This window comes from Manis pentadactyla, chromosome 6 (genome assembly GCF_030020395.1).
Source record: "Manis pentadactyla isolate mManPen7 chromosome 6, mManPen7.hap1, whole genome shotgun sequence".
NCBI lineage: Eukaryota > Metazoa > Chordata > Mammalia > Pholidota > Manidae > Manis > Manis pentadactyla.
In genome coordinates, this window is record NC_080024.1 from 66,512,722 (window position 1) to 66,540,202 (window position 27,481).

A 27,481-nucleotide genomic window follows, 5' to 3' on the forward strand; every position below is an offset into this window, starting at 1 on the left:
GCTGGTTCTTCAAGAAAATAAACAAAATAGATAAAACCCTAGCCAGACCTATCAAAAAAAAAAAGAGTCTACTCACATAAACAGAATCAGAAATGAAAACGGAAAAATCACTACCAACACCAGAGAACTACAAAGAATTATTAGAGAATACTATGAAAAATTATATGCTGACAAACTGGATAACCTAGAAGCAATGGACTACTTTCTAGGAAAATACAACCTTCCAAGGCTGACCAAAGAAGAAACAGAAAATCTGAACACACGAATTACCAGCAATGAAACTGAACTGGTAATCAACAACCTACCTAAAAACAAAACCACTGGACCAGATGGCTTCACCACTGAATTTTATCAAACATTTAGTGATGACCTAATACCGATTCTCCTTCAAGTTTTCCAAAAAATAGAAGACTATTTCCAAAAAATACTTCCAAACTCATTCTATGAGGCCAGCATCACTTCAATACCAAAACCAGGCAAGGAAAACACCAAAAAAGAAAATTACACACCACTATCCCTGATGAACATAGATACAGAAATACTCAACAAAATATTACCAAACCAAATTCAAAAATACATCAAAAAGATCATCCATCATGATCAAGTGGGATTCATCCCAGGGATGCAAGGATGGTACAACACTCGAAAATACATCAACATAATCCACCACATCAACAAAAAAAAAAAGGTGAAAAACCACATAATCATCTCCATAGATGCTGAAAAAGCATTCAACAAAATTCAACATCCATTCATGATAAAAACTCTCAACAAAATGGGTAAGGAGGGAAAGTACCTCAACATAATAAAGGCCATATATGACAAACCTACAGCCAACATCATACTTAACAGTGAGAAGCTGAAAGCTTTTCCTCTAAGATCGGCAACAAGACAGCAATACCCACTCTCTCCACTGTTACTCAACACAGTACTGGAGGTCCTAGCCATGGCAATCAGATTAAACAAAGAGATACAAAGCATCCAGATTGGTAAAGAAGAAGTAAAACTGTAACTATTTGCATATAGCATGATATTGTACATAAAAAAACCCTAAAGAATCCACTCCAAAACTACTACAACTAATATCTGAATTAAGCAAAGTTGCAGGATACAAAATTAATACACAGAAATCTGTGGCATTCCTATACACTAACAATGACGTAGCACAGAGATAAATCAGGAAAATAATTCCATTCACAATTGCATCAAGAAGAATAAAATACCTAGGAATAAACCTAACCAAGGAAGAGAAAGACCTATACTCTGAAAACTACAAGACACTCATGAGAGAAATTAAAGAAGACTAATCTCACTCATTAGACCATAAGCTTTATAAGGCAGTCATAGGGCTACCTCGTTTACCATTTATGTTCCCCACCCCAAACTCTAGTACATAGTCCAAAGTCAAGCACATAGTGGGTGCTTAGTAAGTATGTGCTGAAAAAATTAACATATCAGATAAGACTATCTCTAACACTTAGTTAATAAAAAACATGAAGTTTCACCACTGCAGAGAAAGAAGATAAATTTCAACTTTCAAAACATGTTCAAGAGCCAGCAAAAATAATGCTATTCAAAATATTTATAACAAGATTTTTAAATACTTTATATCTATTAATTGTAGTATAAATCTCAGCTGAATGAATGGTGTAAAAACTAAACTATCTTATATAACAGTATATCTTGCATGAACATATTCAACAAATTTCAAATTTTATAACTTAAACTCTAAATTACTATAAAATCCTAGGCCATACAATCCAAAAGTTAGAATAATAAAAGTCAAGATACAGAAGTGCTTGTTGTTATTGTTTGGAAAAAGGGAGGTAAAGTATAATTATGAATATGTCACACCAAAAGTTAATCAGGAGACCTGGATTCTAGTCCCAACTCCAATATAAGTTAGTTGTGAGGTCTTGAACCAGTCATTTAATATTTCTGGGACTCAGTTTCTTCATCCATAAGATAAGAAGTACTCCTAATAACTTTCAATTTTAGCATTCTTTGAAAAAAAATCTACATTTTTTAAGTTCTAAAATACATAATTTCTTATTATTATAGCAACACAGGTAAATTTTAACTTACTTCTACCATAACATTTTACTCACCAGAAGTCAGATCTTTGTAGTTTTGCTGGTTTGTCAAAACCTTAGTAAGAACAGACCGCATTGCTCCTCCCATTTTGGTCAGATCTTCTAAAAAGGAAATCTGAGGTTCCAAAAGCTGAAGGACTTTGTTAAGGTCTTTTTCTGATGGTACATCAGCTGCTAAAATAAAATATATGTGTGTATATATATATATAAATAGCTTTAAAATATTTTGCTGAGAATAGAAATATTTTATTCTTTTAAAATTTAGTGACTTGATGACAGTATTTTATAATCAAAAAAGTTAATATAAAGAACTCTGTTTAGAAGGTAGGTGTCTACTCAGCACCCAACCTAAGAAAGACTTGCTCAGGAATTCAGTCCTCTGATAAAAGGTTGATGGAAATAGGACTTTACAAGGTATTAAGCATTAATTGTTATAAAAAGCATTTAATTTGAGGGTCCTATACTTCCAGATACATATATATAACCATAAGATCATTTCAAAACAAGGTAGTGTTTAAGAAAGAGTATTAGGACAAAATTATGTCAGCTCTAAATTTAAACGTGTGAAGTAAATAACCCATCATCTATCATATTCCAAAAATACATACTCATGTTAACTAGAGGCCAAAGCAATGAAAATGAAAACCTGTTTTCATAAACATGAATGTTTTTACTAAAACAATTTTAAAATACCAGGCAAGATTTGCCTAGTAGAGCAAGAAGGAGAGAAAAGAAATTTAGACAGCAACTGAAAAAATATTTAAGAGGGAAAGAATAAAGAAGTGTTTTGGAGAAACCAAGTTCTCAAAGGAACAAATGAAGAGAGAGATTTGAGCTTAGCCATAATTGACTGAAAGAAGAATACATATATGGGAGCTAACAGGCTCTGTGTACCCAAGAAAAGGGACATCAATTCCACTCAACATGTGTTCAGCATCTTCTATATAACAGGCACTACAAAGCAAAACTGAGTAAGGCGTAGTTCCAAGGAACTCATGTTATTCAAAGATGATCTGTGAATGAATTTCTAGATAACTAAGTCCTGGGATGCAAAAAAACAAAAAACCTTACTTTGTAAGTGGAAAACTGAATCTGTGTATTATTCAACTTTATTCTCCCCAATGACTTATGTAGTAATACAGCAGATGCTCAATTAACATTTGTTTTTAGTTTCCGGGGGTTCTAACACCAGTTCTGACACCAGTCTGAAAATGGTAGTGTGAAATAAGAAATGGAACTCAATGCAATTATCAAAGCACAAGCTCTCTGAGCTTCATTATATTGGAATAGAATATTTAAAGAATTTCTTTAACTTTAAATTTTAAAAAGTGATCTCTCCACAAAGCAATGCAGTGATTTTTTGGCATAGACAGAAAAAATTAATGCTGAGCACAAGTGGTAAAACAGAGAGGAAAGCTTCTTGAAGCTAAGTTCATGAAGCTCATCTTAAGACAAAAAAGTGCTTCCATGCATTCCTTTATATTTTCAGATAATGGTAACATAATTATCAAAGCCATGTACCTATGTCGTCTTTTAGAGCTGCTAAATATCACCAAATGAAAAAATATGTAAGTATATTTTTGTATTGATTACTCTTTGAATAAATTAATGGCCAATTTTTAAGGCTGTCAAAATAAATGATTTCTACCTATTATTTCCCTAAAATATGACACCTATAATACAAAATGTAAATTTCCAAAAAATCTGTTAACTAATATATAAGAAATAACACAAAAGGCAAGTTCAGTAACTCAGCTGGTCTCCAGTTTCTTCATTCCAAAGAGAAAGTAGTTTAGGACTAAATCAAATGTCTTTCTGTATTTGAAATAATTTGAACCAGTATTTCTTTTTGTATTTTAAGATACAAACTCTGAGAGCAGTAGAAGTACTTAACAAAGGACAGCATACTTTGCTTAAAAATGTCAAAATAAGTTTTCTCTCACAATGAAGATAAAATGATGCCTTTAGAAATGATGACAATGATATATATTATTTCTTTACACTTAAAGATAGGGGAAAAACAGACTATAAAAATGTGTGCCATAGTTAAAAACTGGATTTAAGATTATTTGTACCAAATAATTTAAAACCTCTAAAAGTAATGCAAAATGCAGTCCCTTAAATGATAAAAAATGCAAGTATCATCAGAAAGGTAAAAGACATCATAAAAAGTTGATACATTTGTTTCATACCACTAACTGATATTTGTAATTCACAATATCAGACACAGAACTTTAACTGATGAAATCTAAATCCAAATATTTAAATAAAATATGCAAAGTAATAAAGACTGTAACTAAATCTTAAAAAGCAAAAATATATGTAACTTGCATGTTTCTTTTCTCATTTCAATACTATCACAATGCTTACACCCATTCTACAAGTAACATGGAAGTGAGCAATGTAACCCCCTCCTAAGTTGTTATATATGGAAGGGAATAAGCATATATGGATGTTTACAAAAAAAAAAGAGAGAAAGAGGAAGACTGGTGAAACAGTTTATCTTCTGAAAATCTCAAGTTAAATTCAAACATTTCCAGGCATTCTTAACTACTATCATAATGTAATTGCAAATAAAGTCACTTTAACCCCATAAAATGATTATTTACTCATCTGCAAATGGCCAGGTAAATTTGACCAAAAACATTTCTGACCAAAGGAAAAGAGGGTGTCAAACTGTACCTAAGACAAGAGATCTATGAGATTATATAATTGATATTTACTGTTTTTATTTAGTCTCTGTATTTCACAGTCATCTCATAAAAAATGTTAAGCAAAAAAATAATTTCCCCAGTTATCAATGCTAAATTTTGTTAATAGACAACTTAAAAAGAGTACTCAAAGAGTGGATGAAACATACCTGGTTCATTATAGCCTTCTCTTAAGTACTGAATAAGACAAAAAATAAATCTTGGAAGAACAAATTCAGACATCATCAATAAGTCTTTGGGGACACAGGGAATATTCAAACTTGATTTAATTTGATGCCTTTTGCAAAACCTGTAATATGAAAAAGAAAAAAAATTAACAGTGATGTCTAGTCTGCCAAGAATATATTACTCTTATTTACATATCACAGTACACAGGCTAATGTCAAAGCCAGTGTATCAAAGCCTCCTTAATGATTTTTATGGCACCAAGTTAAAATATAGTTTCAATAGGTCTTTAAATGAAAAATGGTGCTGAAGGAAATTTCCTACTAATAAAAGACCATACTAGTTAAGTTCCAACTAGAATACAAAACAAAAAATAAAAAACAACTCACTATTTATTACAAGTATTACTTCCAAGTACTACTGTATTGCTTCCACTCTGTAAATCATTATGTACAAACTGATGATTTCCCAAAGAATTTGCACTTACCATTCCTTAATTACTTCTAATTTACTGCATTAACAAATAGATAAGTGATATAAACAGAAGGTTTATTTGAAAAGTTTATACACATTAAGTATACACAATCCTTCTAATCTTGTTTATACTTAATTTTAAGGTATGACTGGGATGGATATACTTGAGCAAAAAATGAAATAAACTATTCTATATTCACATTCCAACTAAGCACTAACAAGGTAACTTGTGACCAAACACAAAATAACCATACTAAACATATAAAATGCATAGAAATAAAATTATTACTAAAAGTGAAGAATCTATTTTAGCTAAAAAGTATATACAAAAGATCTGAATAGACAAAAACTATATTACCACATGAAAAAAATGATTTATTTTTGAAAGTCAGTTCCACCAAACTTAATGCCATCAGAGTTAATCTCAACAGTATTAACCACAAACTAATATTAAAGTTCAAGTAGAAGAGTACACGTGTGGGGAAAAAAACTAGTAACACTTGAAAAAATCTGATTAATGATAGTGACATAAACCCTAAAACACAGTACACAAAGCTATTATAATGAAAAATCTGTAGTAATGTGATAACATTATTGGACCATAAGGGAATATAGAAACAGACTATGTAACTTTGTGAATTTAATATAATAAATGTAGCATTTCAATTCAATGTTATCAAAAGACCTTCAATAAACTGCTTTGACACGATTATTTACATGCAGGAAGTAAATGTGACTTTTCTACAATATACAAAATATGTTCTATACAGATCAGAAATCAAATGTAAAGATAGTAACATAGTTACCAGGAGGAAAATAAAATATTCCCCTACCTTATCTCAAGTTATAGAAAGCCTAAGACTTTAAGCCAAAAGCCATAGGAGTAAAATTAAAATTGGCTATATAAATCAAAAATTTCTATGCAGAAGACAATTACAAACCAGAAAAAAAATATTTACAATAGATAAAACAAATAAAAGATTATTATCTATGAGTATAAACTCTTGAGAAAGGATAAGAAAAAGAAAAAATTGAAAAAAAATTGTTCAACCAAGATCATCAACAATTCATGAAAGAAGTACTGAATAGCCAATAAACATATGAAAAGATGCTCAAGTTCTCTGATAATCAAAGCAATGAATTTTATTAAAATAAAAAATGACTAACTAGAAAATGACAAATTTGTGATACCTACTGAAATAACTGACCCATGCAATGGAGCCATTAGAGGGAGGCTTGAGGGGAAGTTTTCCACTTAGAGATCAGACAGTTAACATTCTTCCAATCTTAGTATCACCAGAAATGAAAAAAATCAATGCTTCAATGCTTATGAAGCAACAGTACCATTTATGAAGTTATCTTAATAACTTGAAACTGAATGACACCAAGTCTCTAGAGCTAACTTCCATTTATAAGAAGAATAGGACATAAATGAACAAGTTAAATGACATCACAAAAAAAGCAAATAGACAAATTATGAATGTAGAACATTATACAGGACAACTGACTGAGTTTCTGCAAGCTGTCAGTGGCAGTGGGGAAAAGGAGGTAGAGGGACCGAGCACTCTAGGTTGGAAGACAGGCCAAATAACTAACTGTATGTTATGTGTGAACCAGTTTTAACCAACCAACTTTAAAAAGGCATTTTTTTTAAGACAATTGGGGAAGTCCAATTATAAACTGCATATAAATTCATTAGATAATTCTATTAGGTGTGATAACAGCATTGTGGTTTTATAAGTAAACGTTCATGAATATTTGCTGATATTAAGAATTATTTTGTGTAGGTATGACAATAGCAGTATTGTAGTTATCGCTGAAAAAGGAAATCTTATCTTTGAATATATCTACATAAATATTTACAGATGAAATGTTATAAAGTATGTGACTTGCTTCAAAATAATCTGGTGGAGTTACAGGAGCAGGTGAGAGTATACCAAGATAACTAGGAGTTGTTAACTGATGAAACTGGGAGATGGATGCATGGGGTTTCATTATTCTATGCTCATTAAATAGAATGCAGGCCAATTATCAAAACCAGCACAACACTCCTTTCAGATTCTTAAGGCACCAAGTCAAAAGAATTTAGTTTTAAGTAGTCTTTAAATAAAAAATGTCATGGACGGAGTTTTTCCTAATAAAAGATGATACTAGTTAAGGTCATTATGCTCACTGCTTATATATATGATTGCAATTTTATGTACTAAAACACTAAATATTTTTTAAAAGAAAGGAAATGTTCACATTTTAAAGATGAACACTGAAGCATGTCAGAGTAAGGACATAATGTTTGGAATTCACTTCAAAATATTCAACAGAAGAGAAGAAAGGGGAAAATGTGGCAAAAATCTTGATAAATGTTAAGTATGGTGATGAGGATATGGGAATATGGAGGTTCAATGTCCTATTGTCTTTACTTTTGCATGTTTTTAATACTTTTGATAACACAACAAATGTTTTTTTTTTTCATCTTGAAGATAGATTAGAGAAGCCTCATTTTTCTAATCTATTGTTGGAAAGTATGCTCACAAGGTAATATCATACACTTGGACATGTAAATAGATCCAGTTTTTGATAACATTCATAACCTCTGCTTAGCATTCCTATTTCTAGGTACTTACTATGCAGATACTCCTAAGTTTGCAACAATATTATCTACAATGATGTTCACTGTTTCACAGTTTGCAATGCAAAAAAAATGAGAAGCAACTCAAATAATTCAGTAAAAGAATAAAGGTTAGCCAAATCATGGGAAAGCCATAAAAACACTTTGCACTTATTAAAAGAATGAGGAAAATCAACAAGTACTGAAGTAAAATCATATCTAAGATAAATGAGAAAAGAATTGTAAATAGCATATATATGTATTATACTCTCTTTTATAAATAAAATTTTGGAGAAAGTGTAAGAAAGAAAATGTTAATATATGTAACAAGAAAAATATTTAAAGAAATATGTACAGAATTTGGTGGAAATTAAATGGGCCACACATTTCACTTTCTACATTAATTCTACCTGTAATGTTCGAATATTGTGTAACAAATAGATGCACAACTGAGAAACCAAAAGGAAAAAATTCACACCGAAAGCAAACAAGCAATGATTGTGCCATTCATTTGGTTTTAGTTCCACAGTTTAAAGCATTAATTCTTAACCCTTCTTTGTTCATAGATCCTTTTGAGAATCTAATGAAAATTTTAAAGCTCTTCCTTAAGAAAAATATGTATACAAAAACAAATAAAACATTCAGAGTATTCACACACTGTTGAAGTCTATCCACCCATCAGGCAGAGCTTCCAAGTGTCAGGTTAATAGATTACATAGTGCGGTGATATGGATTTCCTCAGTCCTCAAAGCAGAGAGACGGGCAGAGTCTGAGCAGTCTCCTCAGCTGCTTGTGTCACATCCAAGTATCATTTCCATGTCTACCATATTATGGAAAAGGTTAGGAAATACTACACCTTAAGGTCCAAACCTTTATTTAAAGGGAAATATGAATTTCAGAACTTCTTTCAGCAGAGGCACATAAAATCTTAGTAAAACCAAAGAAACTTTTAAAATCTTATCATTTCTATTTTAAAAGCTTTTATTTAAAGATAAAAAAAGAACCTGACCTGTATAACAGGTTAGAGAACCAGTGGTGATATAAGATGACGAAAGCGCTTACGAGCATATGCATGAAGAAAACAGATGAGGAGAAAGCCACAAGAATGAGAAAACATACTGAGACACAAAAAATACAAGATGCAGTGAAAGGCTCGACAGCAGAGAAGCAGGAAGAGAAAAAGGATTAAATAAAGGAGGGCATAGTAAGCCCTCTTAGACTTTCTATGTAGGAAAGAAATGAATTTAAAAGAGCTACTGGGCAGAAACTGAACAACAATTTGAACAGAGTGTCAAGTGGCTTCAAGAGTGAAATTTCAAACTGGAACTAAGCCCAAAGAACAGCACAACTGGTCTAAGCAACTTAGAGACTGGGGTTACAGAAGTATATCAATGGCTATCAATTGAGAAAAATAGTACCCAAAAGAATAAAGAACAAAGTTCTGTGAGCTAGTTAAGTAATGTAGGACTGTCTTATATCTGTGTAAATTACTAAAGATCAACAAACAAAATTGATTTTTGTATTTCAGGCTGAGCATAGTATGAGTGAACTACAGCATCTCACATATTACATAGCAGGTGCTCAGTAAAGGTTTAATGAAACAAAGACTTAATCCAAATAGAATACCAAAAATGACTTCAAGGGCATCCAATTAAAGAATAACGAGAAACCCATGTAATAGTTCCAGTCTTTCAAATATGTTTTGAAGAACCTATATGCCTGGCACTTAGGGGCCTGGCTCTATTGGAGCTACATATTGGGGGAGGTGGGTAGAAGACGAAAAAGAGAGAAACAAAAAATAAATATGAATAATAAACTATGAAAATAATTCAATAGAATGATTTATAGACTGCATCCATTACACTCCTTTAAATTGGGCTTGAAAGAGAAGGTCTTTCTGAAGAGGTGATATTTAGGCTGCAGACCAAATGACACAAAGGAGCTAGGCCAGGCATGCAAAACTCTGTAGGTAAAGTATATTGTCAAGAGGTCTGACAAAAGCAACTGAATATAAACAGGTACCAAGTGAAGAGGAAATTGGCTTTCTAGACAACTAGTATGGCTCCAAAAAAAAAATGAGCTATGCAGTAATGTGTTCACATTAACAGTTCACAGGTCACATACATATACTTTCTGAAAGGGACCCAATGGTTTTGAATGATTAAAAAGGTAACATATTTCTTAATAGAGCAGGATATTACAGCAATAAAGAAACAGCCAAATAGAAGTCTAGAAACAGTTCATAAAAATTACCTCTCAAAATTTTATATTACAACTTTTCCAAAATTTTTCGTTGAAATACAACTGACAGAAAATTGACAAAAAAAAGTGTCCAATTCAATGAAGTATTAAAAACTGAACACACCCTTGTAAATACCAACTAGATCAAGAAACAAAACAACACCAGCATCCCTCCTGTGACTCAACTGATATGAAACTTAAATGACTAAAAGCAGAATTCCTGGATTCTGAGAGGAGAGGGGAGGTATATAGGACAGGAGGGGAGGAGAGAGGAGGAAAGAAAAAGGGACAAGGAATTCTGGCACTCTGTTTGCAAGTTACTGAGACCAGGTGAAAGGTAGGAAGGCAAAGAGAAGGAACTCAAATAAATCAACAACATGTTTCAAAAATTAGAAACGCATCAGAAATAAGCTCCCGTAAAAATTAGCCTATGGCCTGTACACCCCATTGCATACTTAGCACAAATTCCACACTATTTTGCATATAATTTAAAGTAATTCACAGAGATCTGTGAAGAGATATGCATCACAGATTAAAAGCCTCTGAAATAAACGGTTCTCCTCATTTTAAAGATGGAAAAATCTCAGAAAAGCTAAACGACATGCCTAACTAATAAAATTGTTAAAAGACTACTGAAGATCACAAAAGGCAAACCATAAATATTGTCTCTACATAATCTATAAATTTAATATGACCTTAGTAAAATAAACAATAAGGAAAAAATGAGCTGATTCTAAACTTCCTATGGAAAAGTAAAAATAGCTAAGAAAATTCTGAAAAATCAGGATAATAAAAGTAGAGTAGCTTTATCAGATATTAAAATTTACTTTAAAGTTTAAACAATGAAAACAGTGTTATATGCTGACTAAAGAGAGTTCACATTCTAAAGGGTAGACACAGATATTAACGATAAAAATACTTAAATAAACTATAAAGAAATTGATTCAAGATGGCAGCATGAGAGATGAGACAGTGAACTCAAAACAAAAACAGAGACCAAGCAACATATGGAGACAAATGAAAACAATAAATAAACACCCCAAAATCTGTGGGACAGAGCAAAGGCTGGGTAAAGAGGGAAGTACATTGCAATACATGACTATCTCAGGAAAGAAGAACAACCCCAAATGAACAGTCTAAACTCACAATTAACAAAGCTAGAAAAAGAAGAACAAGTGAGGCCCAAAGTCAGTAGAAGGAGGAACTTAATAAAGATTAGAGTAGAAATAAATAAAATAGAGAAGAAAAAAACAACAGAAAGAATCAATGAAACCAAGAGCTGGTTCTTTGAGAAAATAAACAACATAGAAAAACCACCACCTGGACTTATAAAGAAAAAAAGACAGTCCACACACATAAACAGCATCAGATACGAGAAAGGAAAAGTCACTACAGGCAACACAGAAAAACAAAGAATTATTAGACTGTACTATGAAAAATTATATACTAACAAACTGAATAACCTAGAAGGAATGAACAACTTTCTACAAACATACACTCTTCCAAGAATGACGCAGGAAGAAACAGAAAATCTGAATGGATCAATTACCAGCAAGGAAATTGGTAATCAAAAAACTACCGAAGGTCAAAACTCCAGGACCGATGGTTTCACTGCTGAATTTTATCAAACATTTAGTGAAGACCTAATATGCATCCCTCCTGAAAGTTTTCCAAAATGTAGAAGAGGAGGAAATACTCCAAAACTCATTCTACGAGGACAACATCACTCTAATACCAAATCCAGGCAAAGACACCACAAAAAAAGAAAATTACAGATCAATACCCTGATCAACATAGATGAAAAAATACTCAACAAAATATTACCAAGCAGAATTCAAAAATACATCAAAAAGATCACCCATCATGATCAAGTGGGATTCATCCCAGGGAAGCCAGGATGGTACAGCATTCAAAAGTCCATCAACATCATCCACCACATTAACAAAAAGAAGGACAAAAACCACATGATCATCTCCATAGATGCTGAAGAAGCATTTGACAAAATTCAACACCCATTCATGATAAAAACTCTCAACAAAATGGGTACAGAGGGCAAGTACCTCAACATAATAAAGGCCATATATGACAAATACACAGCCAATATTATACTTAACAGTGAGAAGCTGAAAGCTTTTCCTCTTAAGATCGGGAACAAGACAAGGATGCCCACTCTCCCCACTTTTATTCAACATAGTTTTGCAGGTCCTGGCCATAGCAATCAGACAGCACAAAGAAAAAAAAAGGCATCTAGATTGGCAAGGAAGAAGTTAAACTGTCCCTGTTTGCAGATGACATGATATTGTACATAAAAAACGCTAATGAATTCACTCCAAAACTACTAGATCTAATATCTGAATTCAGAAAAGATGCAGGATACAAAGTTAATACACAGAAATCTGTTGCTTTCCTATACACTAACAATAAACTGCAAGAAAGAGAAATCAGAAAAACAATTCCATTCACACTTGCATCAAAAAGAATAAAATACCTAGGAATAAACCTAACCAAGGAAGTGAAAGACCTACAATGTGAAAACTACAAGAGTTCATGAGAGAAATTAAAGAAGGTACCAATAAATGGAAACACATATCGTGCTCATGGACAGGAAGAATTAATATTTTCAAAATGGCCATCCTGGGTAAAGCAATCTACACATTCAATGCAATCCCTAGCAAAATACCAACAGCATTCTTCAATGAACAAGAGCAAATAGTTCTAAAATTCATATGGAATGACAAAAGACTCCGAATACCCAAAGCAATCCTGAGAAGGAAGAATGAAGTAGGGAGAATTGCGCTTCATGACTTCAAGCTCTACTACAAAGCACAGTAATCAAGACATTTTGTTACTGGCTCGAGAAGAGACCCATAGACCAATGGAAAAGACTAGAGAGCCCAAATATAAACCCAAGCATATATGACCAATTAACATATGACAAAGGAGCCATAGATATAAAATGGGGAAATGACAGCCTCTTCAACAGCTGGTGTTGGAAAAACTGCACAGCTACATGTAGGAGAATGAAAGTGGATTATTGTCTAACCCCATACACAAAAGTAAACTCAAAACAGATCAAAGATGTGAATGTATGTCATGAAACCATAAAACTCTTAGAAGAAAACTAAGATGTTAATGTTTTGCTTTGTTTTTACACACTCTTGAGGTGAATTCCTCCAGTGATAACAGATTTTGTATGGAAGACAAACTGGTTTGAATAAGTGAAATATATATGCAATGTGAAAAAAAAATCTCTTGATATATAAAAGGCAAAAATCTATTGAATATGAACATGAGCTACTTTTTCCTAAGCGCATCTCCTCGGGCAAAGGAAACAAAATCAAAAATGAAAAAATGGGACTACATCATGCTAAAAAACTTCTGTACAGCAAGGACACTATCCACAGAACAAAAAGGGATGCTAGAGTATGGGAGAATATATTTGTAAGTGACATATCTGACAAGGGGTTAACATAAAAAATATATAAAGAACTCACACGCCTCAACACCTAAAAAGCAAATAACTGTATTAAAAAATGGGCAGAGGATATGAACAGACATGTCTCTAAAGAAGAAATTCAGATGGCCAAAGGGCACATGAAAACATGCTCCACATTGCTAATTATCAGGGAAATGCAAATTAAAACCACAATGAGATATCACCTCACAGCAGTAAGGATGGCCAACATCCAAAAGACAAGGAACAGCAAATGCTGACAAGGATGCAAAGAAAGGGGGACCCTCCTGCACTGCTGGTGGGAATGTAAATTAGTTCAACCATTATGGAAAGCAGTATGGACATTCCTCAGAAAACAAAAAAACAGAAATACCATTAGACCCAGGAATTCCACTCCTAGAAATTTACCCTAAGAATGCAGGATCCCAATTTCAAAAAGACATATGCACCCCTTTGTTTATTGCAGCACTACTTACAATAGCCAAGAAATGAAAGCAACCTAAGTGTCTATCAGTAGATAAATGGATAAATAAGATGTGCTACCTATACACATGGAATGTCATTCAGCCATAAGAAGACAACAAATCCTACAATTTGCAACAACATGGATGGAGCTGGAGGGTATTATGCTCAGTGAAATAAGCCAGGCAGAGAAAGACAAGTATGAAATGATTTCACTCATCTGTGAAGCATAAGAACAAAGCAAAAACTGAAGGAACAAAACAGCAGCAGACTCACAGAACCCAAGAATGGCCTAAGAGTTTCCAAAGGGAAAGGGAGGGATAATAAGAGTAAGGGGCATCATGATAAGCCCACATAATGTAGGGGTGGGGCACGGGGAAGGCAGTATAGCCCAGAGAAGATGAGTAGTGACTCTACAGCATCTTACTATGCTAATGGACAGTGACAGTAATGGTATATGTGCTGGGGTTTTCATTATGGGGGAAATCAAGTAACCACAATGTTGCTCATGTGATTGTATACTGAGACCAAAATAAAATAACAAAATAATTTTTAAAAAGAGTTGAAAAAGATGTGGAGAAAAGAGGACTCTTGTTCACTGCTGCTGGGAATTTAAATTGGTCCAACATTATAAACAGTATGGAAATGTCTCAAAAACTTAAAAATAGAACTAGCAATATAATCCAGCAATCCTACTTCTGGATATATCAGAAGGAAATTAAATCACTATCTCAAAGACATACGTCAACCCCCGTATTCACTGCAGCATTGTCACAATAGTGAAGACATGGAACAAACTGTCAGTTGACAGATGAATGGATAAAGAAAAAATACAGAGAGATAGAGAAAATCACACACAATGGAATATTATTCAGCAATAATAAAAGAAATACTGCCATTTGTTATAACATGGATGAACCAGTAGGGCATTATACTAAGTGAAATAAGACAGAAAGAAATACTGTATGATCTCACCTATATGTGGAACCTAAAAAAGTTGAACTCATAGAAACAGAGTTGAATGGTGGTTATCAGGGCCTAGGGGATGGGATACTTGGGAAGCTGTTGAGTCACAAGATACAAATTTACAGTTATAAGATGAACAAATTCTGGGGATCTAATGTATAGCATGATGACTGGAGTTAACAAACTTGTATTACACACTCAAAATTTACTAAGAAGTAGATCTTAAAAGTTCTTACTACAAAGGAAAGCTAACTATGTGAGGTGATAGATGTGTTAACTAACCTTACTGTTGTAATCATTTTGCAATATATAATTCATCATGTTATACATCTTAACATACACAATCTTATTTGCCAATCAGACCTCCATAAAGCTAGGGGTAAACATTTAAGGCATATGGTCTTTCTACTTAAATGACACTAATCAATCATCTTGGTTTAAGAATCTTTTATATATAGTATTTTAATATCAGAAGTAAGGCGGAACCTCTGTAAACTCTTTCTAATCTCAACGCCTAATCCCTTAACATCCAAAACAGCTTTTTATTTTAGTCTTAAAAACCTTCATCTCACTAGATTTTATGTCAGCTTGAATTCAATTTATATTAGAATTAAGGTAATAGAAAACATTTATCAATACATAGATCTATTTTTTAAAGATTATTGAAGTACCTTTTAATCCCCTTCACCTATTTCTTAAAGAATACAGTGGTACATGAATGCTCATTATACTAAAAATTTCCACACTGAAAGTACATTTCTTTTATATTGACGTCGTTAATGTACAATTACTTGAACATTACAGTTACGAGACTCCCCTATAATCAAGCCCCACCACATACCCGATTACACTCACTGTTCATCAGCGTAGTAAGATGCTGTAGAATTAATGCTTCTCTTCTCTGTATATAAAGCCTTCCCGAAGTCCCCCCTACCCACCGCTACATTAAGTATGCTTATTGTAATGTCCCTTCTTCCACCTTATTCCTCCCTTCTGACCCATCCTCCCCAGTCCCTTTCCCTTTGGTAATTGTTAGTCCATTCTTGGGTTCTGTGAGTCTGCTGCTGTCTTGGTCCTTCACTTTTTGCTGTGTTCTGATACTCCACATATGAGTGAAATCATGTGATGCTTCTCTTTCTCGGCCTGGCTTATTTCACTGAGCATAATACCCTCTAGTTCCATCCATGTTGTTGCAAATGGTAGGATTTGTTTTCTTCTTATGGCTGAATAATATTCCATTCGGTATATGTACCACATCTTCTTTATCCATTCATCTACTGATGGACACTTAGGTTGCTTCCATTTCTTGGCTATTGTAAATAGTGCTGTGATAAACATAGTGGTACATATGTCTTTTTCAAGCTGGGCTTCTGCATTCTTAGGTAAATCCCTAGTAGTGGAATTCCTGGGTCAAATGGTATTTCTATTTTGAGCATTTTGAGGAACATCCATACTCCTTTCCACAATGGCTGAACTAGTTTACATTCCGACCAGCAGTATAGGAGGGCTCCCCTTTCTCCACATCCTCACCAATATTTGTTGTTGTTTGTCTTTTGGATGTTGGCTATTCTAACTGGTGTGTGGTGATATCTCATTGTGGTTTTAATTTGCATTTCCCTGACGATTAGCGATGTGGAGCATCTTTTTATGGGCCTGTTGGCCATCCAAATTTCTTGTTTGGAGAAGTGTCTGTTCAGCTCCTCTGCCCATTTTCATTGGCTTACTTGCTTTTTTTGTTGTTGAGGTGCATGAGCTCTTTATAAGATTTGCATGTCAACCCCTTATCAGATATGTCATTTTCAAATATATTCTCCCATACTGTAGGATGCCTTTTTGTTCTACTGATGGTGTCCTTTGCTGTACAGAAGCTTTTTAGTTTGATATAGTTCCACTTGTTCATTTTTGTTTTTGTTTCCCTTGACCAGGGAGATATGTCCATGAAGAAGTTGCTCATGTTTATGTCCAACAGATTTTTGCCTATATTTCTTTCTAAGAGTTTTATGGTTTCATGACTTACATTCAGGTCTTTGATCCATTTTGAGTTTACTTTTGTGTATGCAGTTAGAGAATAACCCCGCTTCATTCTCATAGATGTAGCTGTTCAGTTTTGCCCCCAGCAGCTACTGAAGAGGCTCTCATTTCCCCCTTGTATACCCATAGCTCCTTTATTGTATACTAACTGACCATATAAGCTTGGGTTTATATCTGGGCTCTCTAGCCTGTTCCATTGGCATATGAGTCTGTTCTTGTGCCAGTATCAAATTATCTTGATTACTGTGCCGCTGTAGTAGAGCTGGAAGTCAGGAAGAGTAATGTGCCCCACTTTATTCTTCCTTCTCAGGATTGCTTTGGCTATTTGGGGTCTTTTATGATTTCATATGAATTTTAGAACTATTTGCTCTAGTTCGTTGAAGAATGCTGTTGGTATTTTGATAGGGATTGCACTGAAGCTGTAGATTGCTTTAGGCAGGATGGCCATTTTGACAATATTAGTTCTTCCTGTCCATGAGCACAGTACATGTTTCCATTTATTGGTATCTTCTCTAATTTCTCTCATGAGCATCTTGTAGTTTACAGATTATAGCACTCTCACTTCCTTGCTTAGGTTTATTCCTAGGTATTTTATTCTTTTTGACGCTATTGTGAATGGACTTGTTTTCCTGATTTCTCTTTCTATTAGTTCATTGTTACTGTATAGGAAAGCCACAGATTTCTGTGAGTTAATTTTGTATCCTGCAACTTTGCTGTATTCTGGTATCTGTTCTAGTAGTTTTGGAGTGGAGTCTTTAGGATTTTTTATGTACAATATCATGTCGTCTTCAAATAGTGACAGTTTAACTTCTTTACCAATTTGGCTTCCTTGTATTTCTTTGTTTTATCTAATTGCCGTGGCCAGGACCTCCAGGATTATGTTGAATAACAGTGGGGAGAGTGGGCATCCCTGTCTTGTTCCCGATCTCAGAGGAAAAGCTTTCAGTATGATGTTGGCTGTGGGTTTATCATATATGGCCTGTATTATGTTGAGGTACTTGCCCTCTATACCCATTTTGTTGAGAGTTTTTATCATGAATGGATGTTGAATTTTGTCGAATGCTTTTTCAGCATCTATGGAGATGATCATGTGGTTTTTGTCCATCTTTTTGTTGATGTGGATGATGTTGATGGATTTTCGAATGTTGTAGCAACCTTGCAATCCTGGGATGAATCCCACTTGGTCATGGTGTATGATCCTTTTGATGTATTTTTTAATTCGATTTGCTAATATTTGTTGAGTATTTTTGCATCTACGTTTATCAGGGATATTGGTCTGTAGTTTTCTTTTTTGGTGGGGTCTTTGCCTGGTTTTGGGATTAGGGTGATGTTGGCTTCATTGAATGAGTTTGGGAGTATTCCCTCCTCTTCTAATTTTTGGAAAACTTTAAGGAGAATGGGTATTATGTCTTCTCTGTATGTCTGATAAAATTCCGAGGTAAATCCATGTGACCCAGGAGTTTTGTTCTTGGGTAGTTTTTTGATTACTGCTTCAATTTCATTGCTGGTAATTGGTCTGTTTAGATTTTATGATTCTTTCTGGGTCAGTCGTGGAAGGTTGTACTTTCCTAGGAAGTTGTCTATTTCTCCTAGGTTTTCCAGCTTGTTACCATGTAGGTTTTCATAGTATTCTCTAATAATTCTTTGTATTTCTGGGGGTCCATCATGATGTTTCCTTTCTCATTTCTGATTCTGTTGATGTGTGTTGATTCTCTCTTTCTCTTAATAAGTCTGGCTAGAGGCTTATCTATTTTGTTTACTCTCTCGAAGAACCAGCTATTGGTTTCATTGATTTTTTCTATTGTTTAATTCTTCTCAATTTTATTTATTTCTTCTCTGATCTTTATTATGTCCCTCCTTCTGCTGACTTTAGACCTCATTTGTTCTTCTTTTTCCAATTTCGGTAATTGTGACATTAGACTATTCATGTGGGATTGTTCTTCCTTCTTTAAATATGCCTGGATTGCTACATACTTTCCTCTTATGACTGCTTTCGCTGCGTCCCACAGTAGTTGGGGCTTTGTGTTGTTGTTGTCATTTTTTTCCATATATTGCTGGATCTCCATTTTAATTTGGTCGTTGATCCATTGATTATTTAGGAGCATGTTGTTAAGCCTCCATGTGTTTGTGAGCCATTTTGCTTTCTTTGCACAATTTATTTCTAGTTTTATACCTTTGTGGTCTGAAAAGTTGGTTGGTAGGTTTTCAATCTTTTGGAATTTACTGAGGCTCTTTTTGTGGCCTAGTATGTGGTCTATTCTGGAGAATGTTCCACGTGCCCTTGAGGGGAATGTGTATGCTGTTGCTTTTGGATGTAGCGTTCTATAGATGTCTTTTAGGTCCATCTGTTCTAATGTGTTGTTCAGTGCCTCTGTGTTCTTACTTATTTTCTGTCTGGTTGATCTGTCCTTTGGAGTGAGTGGTGTATTAAAGTCTCCCAAAATGAATGCATTGCATTCTATTTCCTCCTTTAATGCTGTTAGCATTTGTTTCACATATGTAAGTGCTCCTGTATTGGGTGCATATATATTTATAATGGTTATATCCTCTTGTTGGATTGAGCCCTTTATCATTATGTAATGTCCTTCTTTACCTCTTGTTACTTTCATTGTTTTGAAGTCTATTTTGTCTGATACTAGTATTGCAACACCTGCTTTTTTCTCCCTGCTGTTTGCATTAAATATCTTTTTCCATCCCTCGACTATTAATCTGTGCATGTCTTTGGGTTTGAGGTGAGTCTCTTGTAAGCAGCATATAGATGGATCTTGCTTTTTTATCCATTCTATTACTCTGTGTCTTCTGATTGGTGCATTCAGTCCATTTACATTTAGGGTGATTATTGAAAGATATGTACTTATTGCCATTGCAGGCTTTAAGTTTGTGGTTACCAAAGGTTCAAGGTTAGCTTCTTTACTATCTTACTGTCTAACTTAACTCGCTTATTGAGCTATTATAAACACGCTCTGATGATTCTTTATTTCTCTCCCTTCTTTTTCCTCCTCCTCCATTCTTCATATGTTGGGTGTTTTGTTCTGTGCTCTTTTTAGGAGTGCTCCCATCTAGAGCAGTTCCTCTAAGATACCCTGTAGAGGTGGTTTGTGGTAGGCAAATTCCCTCAACTTTTGCTTGTCTGGGAATTGTTTAATCCCTCCTTCATATTTAAATGATAATTGTGCTGGATACAGTATTCTTGGTTTGAGGCCCTTCTGTTTCATTGCATTAAATGTATCATGCCATTCTCTTCTGGCCTGTAAGGTTTCTATTGAGAAGTCTGATGATAGCCTGATGGGTTTTCCTTTGTAGGTGACCTTTTTTTTCTCTCTGGTTGCCTTTAATACTCTGTCCTTGTCTTTGATCTTTGCCATTTTAATTACGTGTCTTGTTGTTACCCTCCTTGGGTCCCTTGTCATGGGAGTTCTGTGTGCTTCTGTGGTCTGGGAGGCCATTTCCTCCCCCAGTTTGGGGAAGTTTTTAGCAATTATTTCTTCAAAGACACTTTCTATCCCTTTTTATCTCTCTTCTTCTTCTGGTACCCCTATAATGTGGATATTGTTCCGTTTGGATTGGTAACACAGTTCTCTTAATATTCTTTCATTCCTGGAGATCCTTTTATCTCTCTCTGCATCAGCTTCTCTGCATTCCTGTTCTCTGATTTCTAGTCCATTAACAGTCTCTTGCATCTTGTCCATTCTGCTTTGAAGTCCTTCGAGAGCTTGTTTTATTTCTGTATTCTCCCTCCTTAGTTCTTGCATATTTCCCTGCAAGTCCATCAGCATGGTAATGACTTTTGTTTTGAATTCTTTTTGAGGAAGACTGGTTAAATCTATCTCCCCAGATTCCTTCTCAGGGGAGGATGTGGAGGATGTCTGGGTTAGTCTGGTCTGGATCAAGTTTTTCTGTCTTTTCATGCATGTTGACAGATGCAGTGGTATGCTGTTGACTTGTCTGTCAGCTGGGAGAACCAAGACCCTTTCCACTTGCTCCTGGCCTTTCTTTACTGGGACAACAGCAACCCCTAGCGGTTTGTGTTGGGCAGTTGCGCGTAGACTGGTTCTCTGTTTCTTGCCTGGCCACTATGGAGGAAGCTCCCTTGCTGTCAGCGTGGCCTGCCTAGTCTTCTGCTCTGCTATGGTGAGGTTGCACCGGATGGGGAACGGGCTGGGGGCTGTTTATCACCATGAGGGGTCTCAGAGCTGCTCTGCTGCCCAGGGGGTTAGGGCGCCTGGAGTTCCCCGGGATTCTCAGCTGCTAGGCTAAGTGTCCCGGGACAGTTCTGTCCAGCTGTGGGGTCCCTGTCCCTTTAAGACTTTCAAAAAGCACTTGCTTTTCTTTGTCCCGGGGCACTGGCTGCAGGAACCCGCTCCTAGGTTTTACTGTTCTGTTTCGCTAGTTTCCCGCACTCCTCCCACTGTGTGTCTGCACTCTGGGTGCGGATAGCTAGGGCTTGCTATTTAGCAGTCCTGGGCTCCCTCTCCGTCCCCACTCCGACTTCTCTCCTCCCGCCGGGAGCTGGGGTGGAGGGCGCTCGGGTCCCGCTGGGCCGGGGCTTGTATCTTACCCCCTTCGCGAGGACCTGGGTTCTTGTGGGTGTGGATGTAGTCTGGCTGATGTCCTGTATCTTCTGGTCTCTCTTTTAGGGACAGTTGTATTTGTTGTATTTTCAAAAATATATGTTTTTAGGAGGAGATTCCCACTGTCCTACTCACGCCACCATCTTGGCTCCGCCCCTAATTAACTATATTTTCATACTATTTGTCATTTGGGAGGAGTTCTCCATCTCACCTCTCATGCCGCCATCTTGAATCTAGCTGTTACTTACACATACATTTTTGTACACAATTTCCTATGTACATAAATTTGATAACATAAAAAAACGCTTAAGTGGGTGAAATAGTTGGCAGGGACAAAAGGATACAAACTTCAAAATGTAAAATAAATTAGTCACAGTATATAGTACAACACAGGAGAATGTAACAATACCGTAATATCTTGGTATGGTGATGGGGGTAAACTACACTCACTGTGGAGAGCACTTAGTAATGTATATAATCATGGAATCACTACATTGCACATCTGAAACAATATTTTTTATCAACTATACTCATAAGAAATAAGGAAAAAATTGGTATAGTAATGGGGTAACTACATTTTCAGTGGTGAGAGCATTTAGTAACATCTACAATTATCAAATCACTATATTGTCCATCTGAAACCAATATATTACATATCAACTATATTGCAAATAAATTAAATTATTAAAAAATACTTAAGATTTATTAATACAGAAACTCATAATCTGAGTTAAACCCCTACTCAATATTATTCCAAATAAGCCCACAGCAAGGCAACACTTCCCTCTTTCCCAATGAGAAGGGTTGATTTTAATCACGTGTTAAAGTTCAGGTTTATAAAAACCTAAACCTCTTTTCTTTCAGAGTACCTAAATGCAAGATGGGAAATTGAGTAAATGATTAGAAATGTAATTAGCAAAACCATGGTAACACATTAAAATAATAATTTCAGAGATAAATAAGAACACTACCTTACAGATTTTTTTCTATTATTGTTTAGAAAATAAAGTAAATATTCAGGGTACCTTTACACCACAATTTTTTAACGGATTTCTCTTTTTCCTTCTTCTCTTCCTTATCCTATACACAAATACATATACATGCAAACAACACACATAAATTCATGCATATTTCAAAGAAACTAAATCTTTATAGGGGGAAAAAAATGTTTTTACATTTTCAGAACCAGCACATCTTTGTAATCAGCTGACACAAATACCGTGCTTATAGTTTATAATAAACCCTCATCAATGGTAAATGATTCATTGCTAAACACAATGGTAAGTTCTCAACAACTGTCTCTCTCTTGATCAGCTCAGATCTCTGCTCACCTAACCTGTTCCCCTCCAGGTTTCTTCTATCAGCTAATGTGCAACTATTTTTTTCACTCATTCATAAGTAACTCCTTCTCACCTTTCAAACTAGAATTCAAGTGGTTAAGTGATTGTCAGGTATGTTTACATTAGTATATGATATGAGAAAAGTAATATTTAAAGCCAAACAATGTCTATCGAAAATTTACACTCTTTCAATGTATTTGGTTTTGGTGAGATCTCTATTTAATAGTTATTCACAGGTTTTCTAATAATTTTCATTAGTTGAGAAAGAAAAGGTATTCACAGTTCTATAAAAATCTATAGCTCTATTACATGAGCCAACAATTTTTTCTTGAAGGGCCAGATAACAAATATTTTAGACTTAGAGTATCATACAGCTTTTGTTGCACCTATTCCATTCTGCCTTTGAAGAGTGAAAGCAGCCATAAACAAAGTAATTAAATGAATGTGGTATACTCCAATAAAAAATTTTGTTTAAAAAAACAAGCAGTTAATTCCTGGGCAGTTTACTAACTCCATGTTGAAGAAGGATCTGAAGGATATACAGCAATAGAATAGAAAATGCAAAAGTCTACCTAATCCATAATCAAATGAACCCATTAATCAATGAAGCCAGTGCTCTTAGACTGCAAAGAAAGTATTTAAAATAGAGATCTGAATCATTGCTTCAAAGATCTAAGGTACATCTCAACTATAAAATGAAGAGTTGGTAGCAAATGATCTCCAAGCTGTGTTATAGCATTAAAATTCCATGTGTACATTTACAAACGGGCAGCCTAAGGCCTAGAGGGATTAAACCACAGTGCCCTCTCACCATAATTAATAAGCAGGAAAAAATAATTATAGAGGGAACATTACCGGCAATATGAGCATCTCTGAGAAAGAGTCTTAGGACAAACGGCAAATCAGTAAGCAGAAGAGTAGTTGACATTTCAAACCAATATTTATTCAACAGACTCCAATTTCGAACTATACCTTAGCTATGACAGTTACTACTCATTAAGACTTACTCTTATCCTTGACTTCCTCCCCCATAAAATAAGAACAAAAATACCTACCTCAAAGACTGCTGTATGGGAAGAAGTATAAAAAAAGTAATTCAAAACAGAAAATCAGCAGGACAGTGGATATTAATAAAACCATATCAAGAATTACAATAAATGTGAATAGTCTAAGCATGCCAATTAAAAGACAGAGATTTTCAGAGTGGATTGAAAAAACACAATCTTAATATATCCTCTCTATGACAAATGGACCTTTTTTTTGAGATAACTGACAGATAACATTATATTAGTTTCATATGTACAACACAATAATTTGGTATTTGTATATATTGTGAAATGATCACCACAATAAGCCTAGTTAAGGAAATATACTTTAAATAAGTATGAAACATACATAATTACATATAATATATATATACATATATTTAAGTTTAAGATACATTTGTTTAAAAGTAAAAGGATGGAGTGAGATATACCATGAAATTCTCATGTAACCAGTGACTGACTAACCTTATAAAAAACAAGCAAAATGTGCCTAACTTAAACACTGAGAATCCTGACATTACATGTTTTCAGGAAAATCTACCCATGAAAGCAGATGAGGGTACTTTTGGGCCCCTTCTCTAAAAGGAGATCATATTCTCTCAAAATTAGAGCAAAATCCAATAGACTTTCTAGGAGCATCTGTACAGAATAAAGGCCATTTAGCTAACTGACCAAGGTAAATATAATTACAAGAATATAGTATATAATACTGTACTACAAATATGTGCACACTTATTGAGCTAAGCATTATTAAATACATCTCATTTAAAATGTATTTGTTTTCTCAAAGGGAAGATAGACATTAACCCTTTTTCCTCAGGACTTAATAACCAAAGTACTATTTAATTTGAAAGGAAAAAAATATTATAATGATACTGCACTTCAAAAATAAACTTCATTAATGAAAGTGAATTAAATAAAACCTGTATCAAAGGCCTATTTAAAACTTGCACTTCAGTGCTTTTTCTCATCAGCCCAAGACAGTGTAACAGGCACAGGATTTACCCCCAATCCAAAACAACCAAAACACCAGATAAAATATGTGAATCAGTGGTTTTCAAGACACTGAACATCAGTCAATGAAGGACATGACCTCAGACGAGAAGCAAATGAAGTGAGCCCTGTTAAGTGTCACAACTTACTGCCTTGAGAGTTTCAAGGTCACAATACAAGGAAAGAGAATCAAATGGAGCCAGGAAACTTCCTGAGTTGAGAAAACAGAGCTGAAAGTTCTGAAAATCAATGCTGCTGAATTTCATAAGACACAATTCCAAAGAATGCCACAGAGAAATAATTCCAGAAACCTACACAAGATGCCCAAGTATCCACCAGAGTACAGATTAGCACATAAGTATGAGGGAGTAACTACTTAAAGCCAGGCAAAAGAAAACACCAGGAAGGATAACTGTACGTGCTCACATAAGGACCATGAGTGGTGTCTGCTCCCATCAGCTAGCCTAGACAAATTCATAATTCATGAGACACTAGGTACTTCCCTTGGGAGCAGGAAGGGTCTTTCCTTCATAGTAGGGAATAATTAGCACAAGACTGAACACTTCTCCAGACCCACTTAACAAATCATAAAAGCAAGACCTGAAAGAATCAAACTATTTCCCAAAAAATTAACTATATATCAAAACAAAGTTCAAAAATATTATTAAGTACAAAAAATATCAAGCACCCAAGAAGGTAAAATTCAATGTCAAGTATCCAATGTCTGGGTTGTAAGGAAGCAGGAAAAAAAAAAATCTGTAGTGAGAAGAACAATCAATCAAAAGTAATCTAGAATTAACACAAATGCTCGAATTAGCAGAAAAGAACATTAAGAGTTATCATAATGGTATTCCGTATTTTCAAAAGTAGAGATGTGGAAATAAAAAAATTGAAGTTGTAGGAATTATACTACAATGTCTGAGAAAACATACAATGGATTAGATTAACAGATTAGAGCAGAAGAAAATATTAGTGATCCTGAAGATAAATAGATACTAACAAGAAGAAAAGGGGAAGGAAAGATCTCCAACAATGAAAAGAATATCAGTGATCTATGCTCTAAGCAGCCTACCAGACATAATCAGAGTCCCCAAAAATAGAGGAAGGGAGAAAAATGTACAAAGAAATAATGTTCAATTTTTTCCAAATTTGGTTAAAATTATAAACCCACAAATCTAAGAAATGAAACAAACCCAAGCACAAAAACCATGAAAAAATCTACACCAAAGATCATCGCAAACTACACAAAAGCAGAGATAAAGAGTAAAATCTAAAAAGTCACAGAAAAAGACAGATAGGTACAGATGAGCAAAGAAAAGGATAACAGTAGATTTTCCTTAGAAATGGTGCAATCAAGGTGACACAGAAACAACATCTTTAAAGTACTAGAATCCTAAAACCAAAGAAATTATCTTTCAAAGCCAAAGGAGGAAAAAAAGAGCAAAATAAAGATACTTCAGACATTTAAAAAATGAATCAATCCATCACTAGTAAACCCACACTATAAGATATGTTAAACTAAGTCATTCAGGCAGAATGAAAATGATAACAGATGAAAACACGGACATACACAAAGGAACAAAACACACTGGAAAGGATAAGATTTTTTTTATTATTTAAGTCTCTTTTAGAAATTATTGAGTAAATACAAACAACAATGTAATCAGGGTGTTATGATATATATAAAAATTAAATTTATGGACTTAAAGATGGCAGCGTGAGAGGAGAGACAGAGGCTTCCTCCTAAAACTGGATACAATTAGAAAATATAGTTAGCGCAATTAATCCTAAGAGAACAACAGGAAAGAGGACGGTGCCAGACTGTACACACCTAGAGAAAAGAGGAGACCTCACCGAATGGGGTAACGTGCCAGAGCTGTGGCTCCACGGGACCTGAGCCCCTCCCCTACCACAGCTCACTGGTGAGAGGAAGAGAAAACAAGCACGGAGGGAGTGGAAGGCTTAGGACGGCTGAATACCTAGCTCCAGAGATCTGCACTGGGAGCACAAACCTACATTTCATGGTGCTTTCATCATACTCTTCTGATTACAGGGATGGAAAGCTGGGACATGTGGAGTTCCCGGCAAGACTGGGATTCCGGCTGCTTGTGGAAAGCAGGGATCCATATCTGGCTACTCTGGGACAAAAACTTATACCTGTGTGACCAGCCCACTGGCTCAGGCAGTGGAGACAGGCACAGCAGCCGGGAGGTGAGGAAAATCTCTTTCCTACCCCCAGGCACCAGTACCGCTCCCCTGCGACCCCCGACATAGCTTCAGGGGCTCAGCAGCTCCAGAATAGAGCTTGTGGACACTAGAGGGCGCCATA

At 34.9% G+C, this 27,481-nt stretch overlaps 1 protein-coding gene across 1 annotated transcript in view; it reads right to left on the reverse strand.

Annotated features, from left to right (window-relative positions):
- Positions 1–27,481, reverse strand: part of UBR3 (ubiquitin protein ligase E3 component n-recognin 3) — a 296,154-nt gene that overhangs the window by 246,951 nt on the left and 21,722 nt on the right. Inside the window, exons 2-3 of the mRNA XM_057503934.1 lie at positions 4,954–5,093; positions 2,109–2,267 (exon numbers count right to left, since the gene is read on the reverse strand). Coding sequence (XP_057359917.1) covers positions 2,109–2,267; positions 4,954–5,093 — 299 coding nt within the window. The remainder of the gene's footprint in view (positions 1–2,108; positions 2,268–4,953; positions 5,094–27,481) is intronic.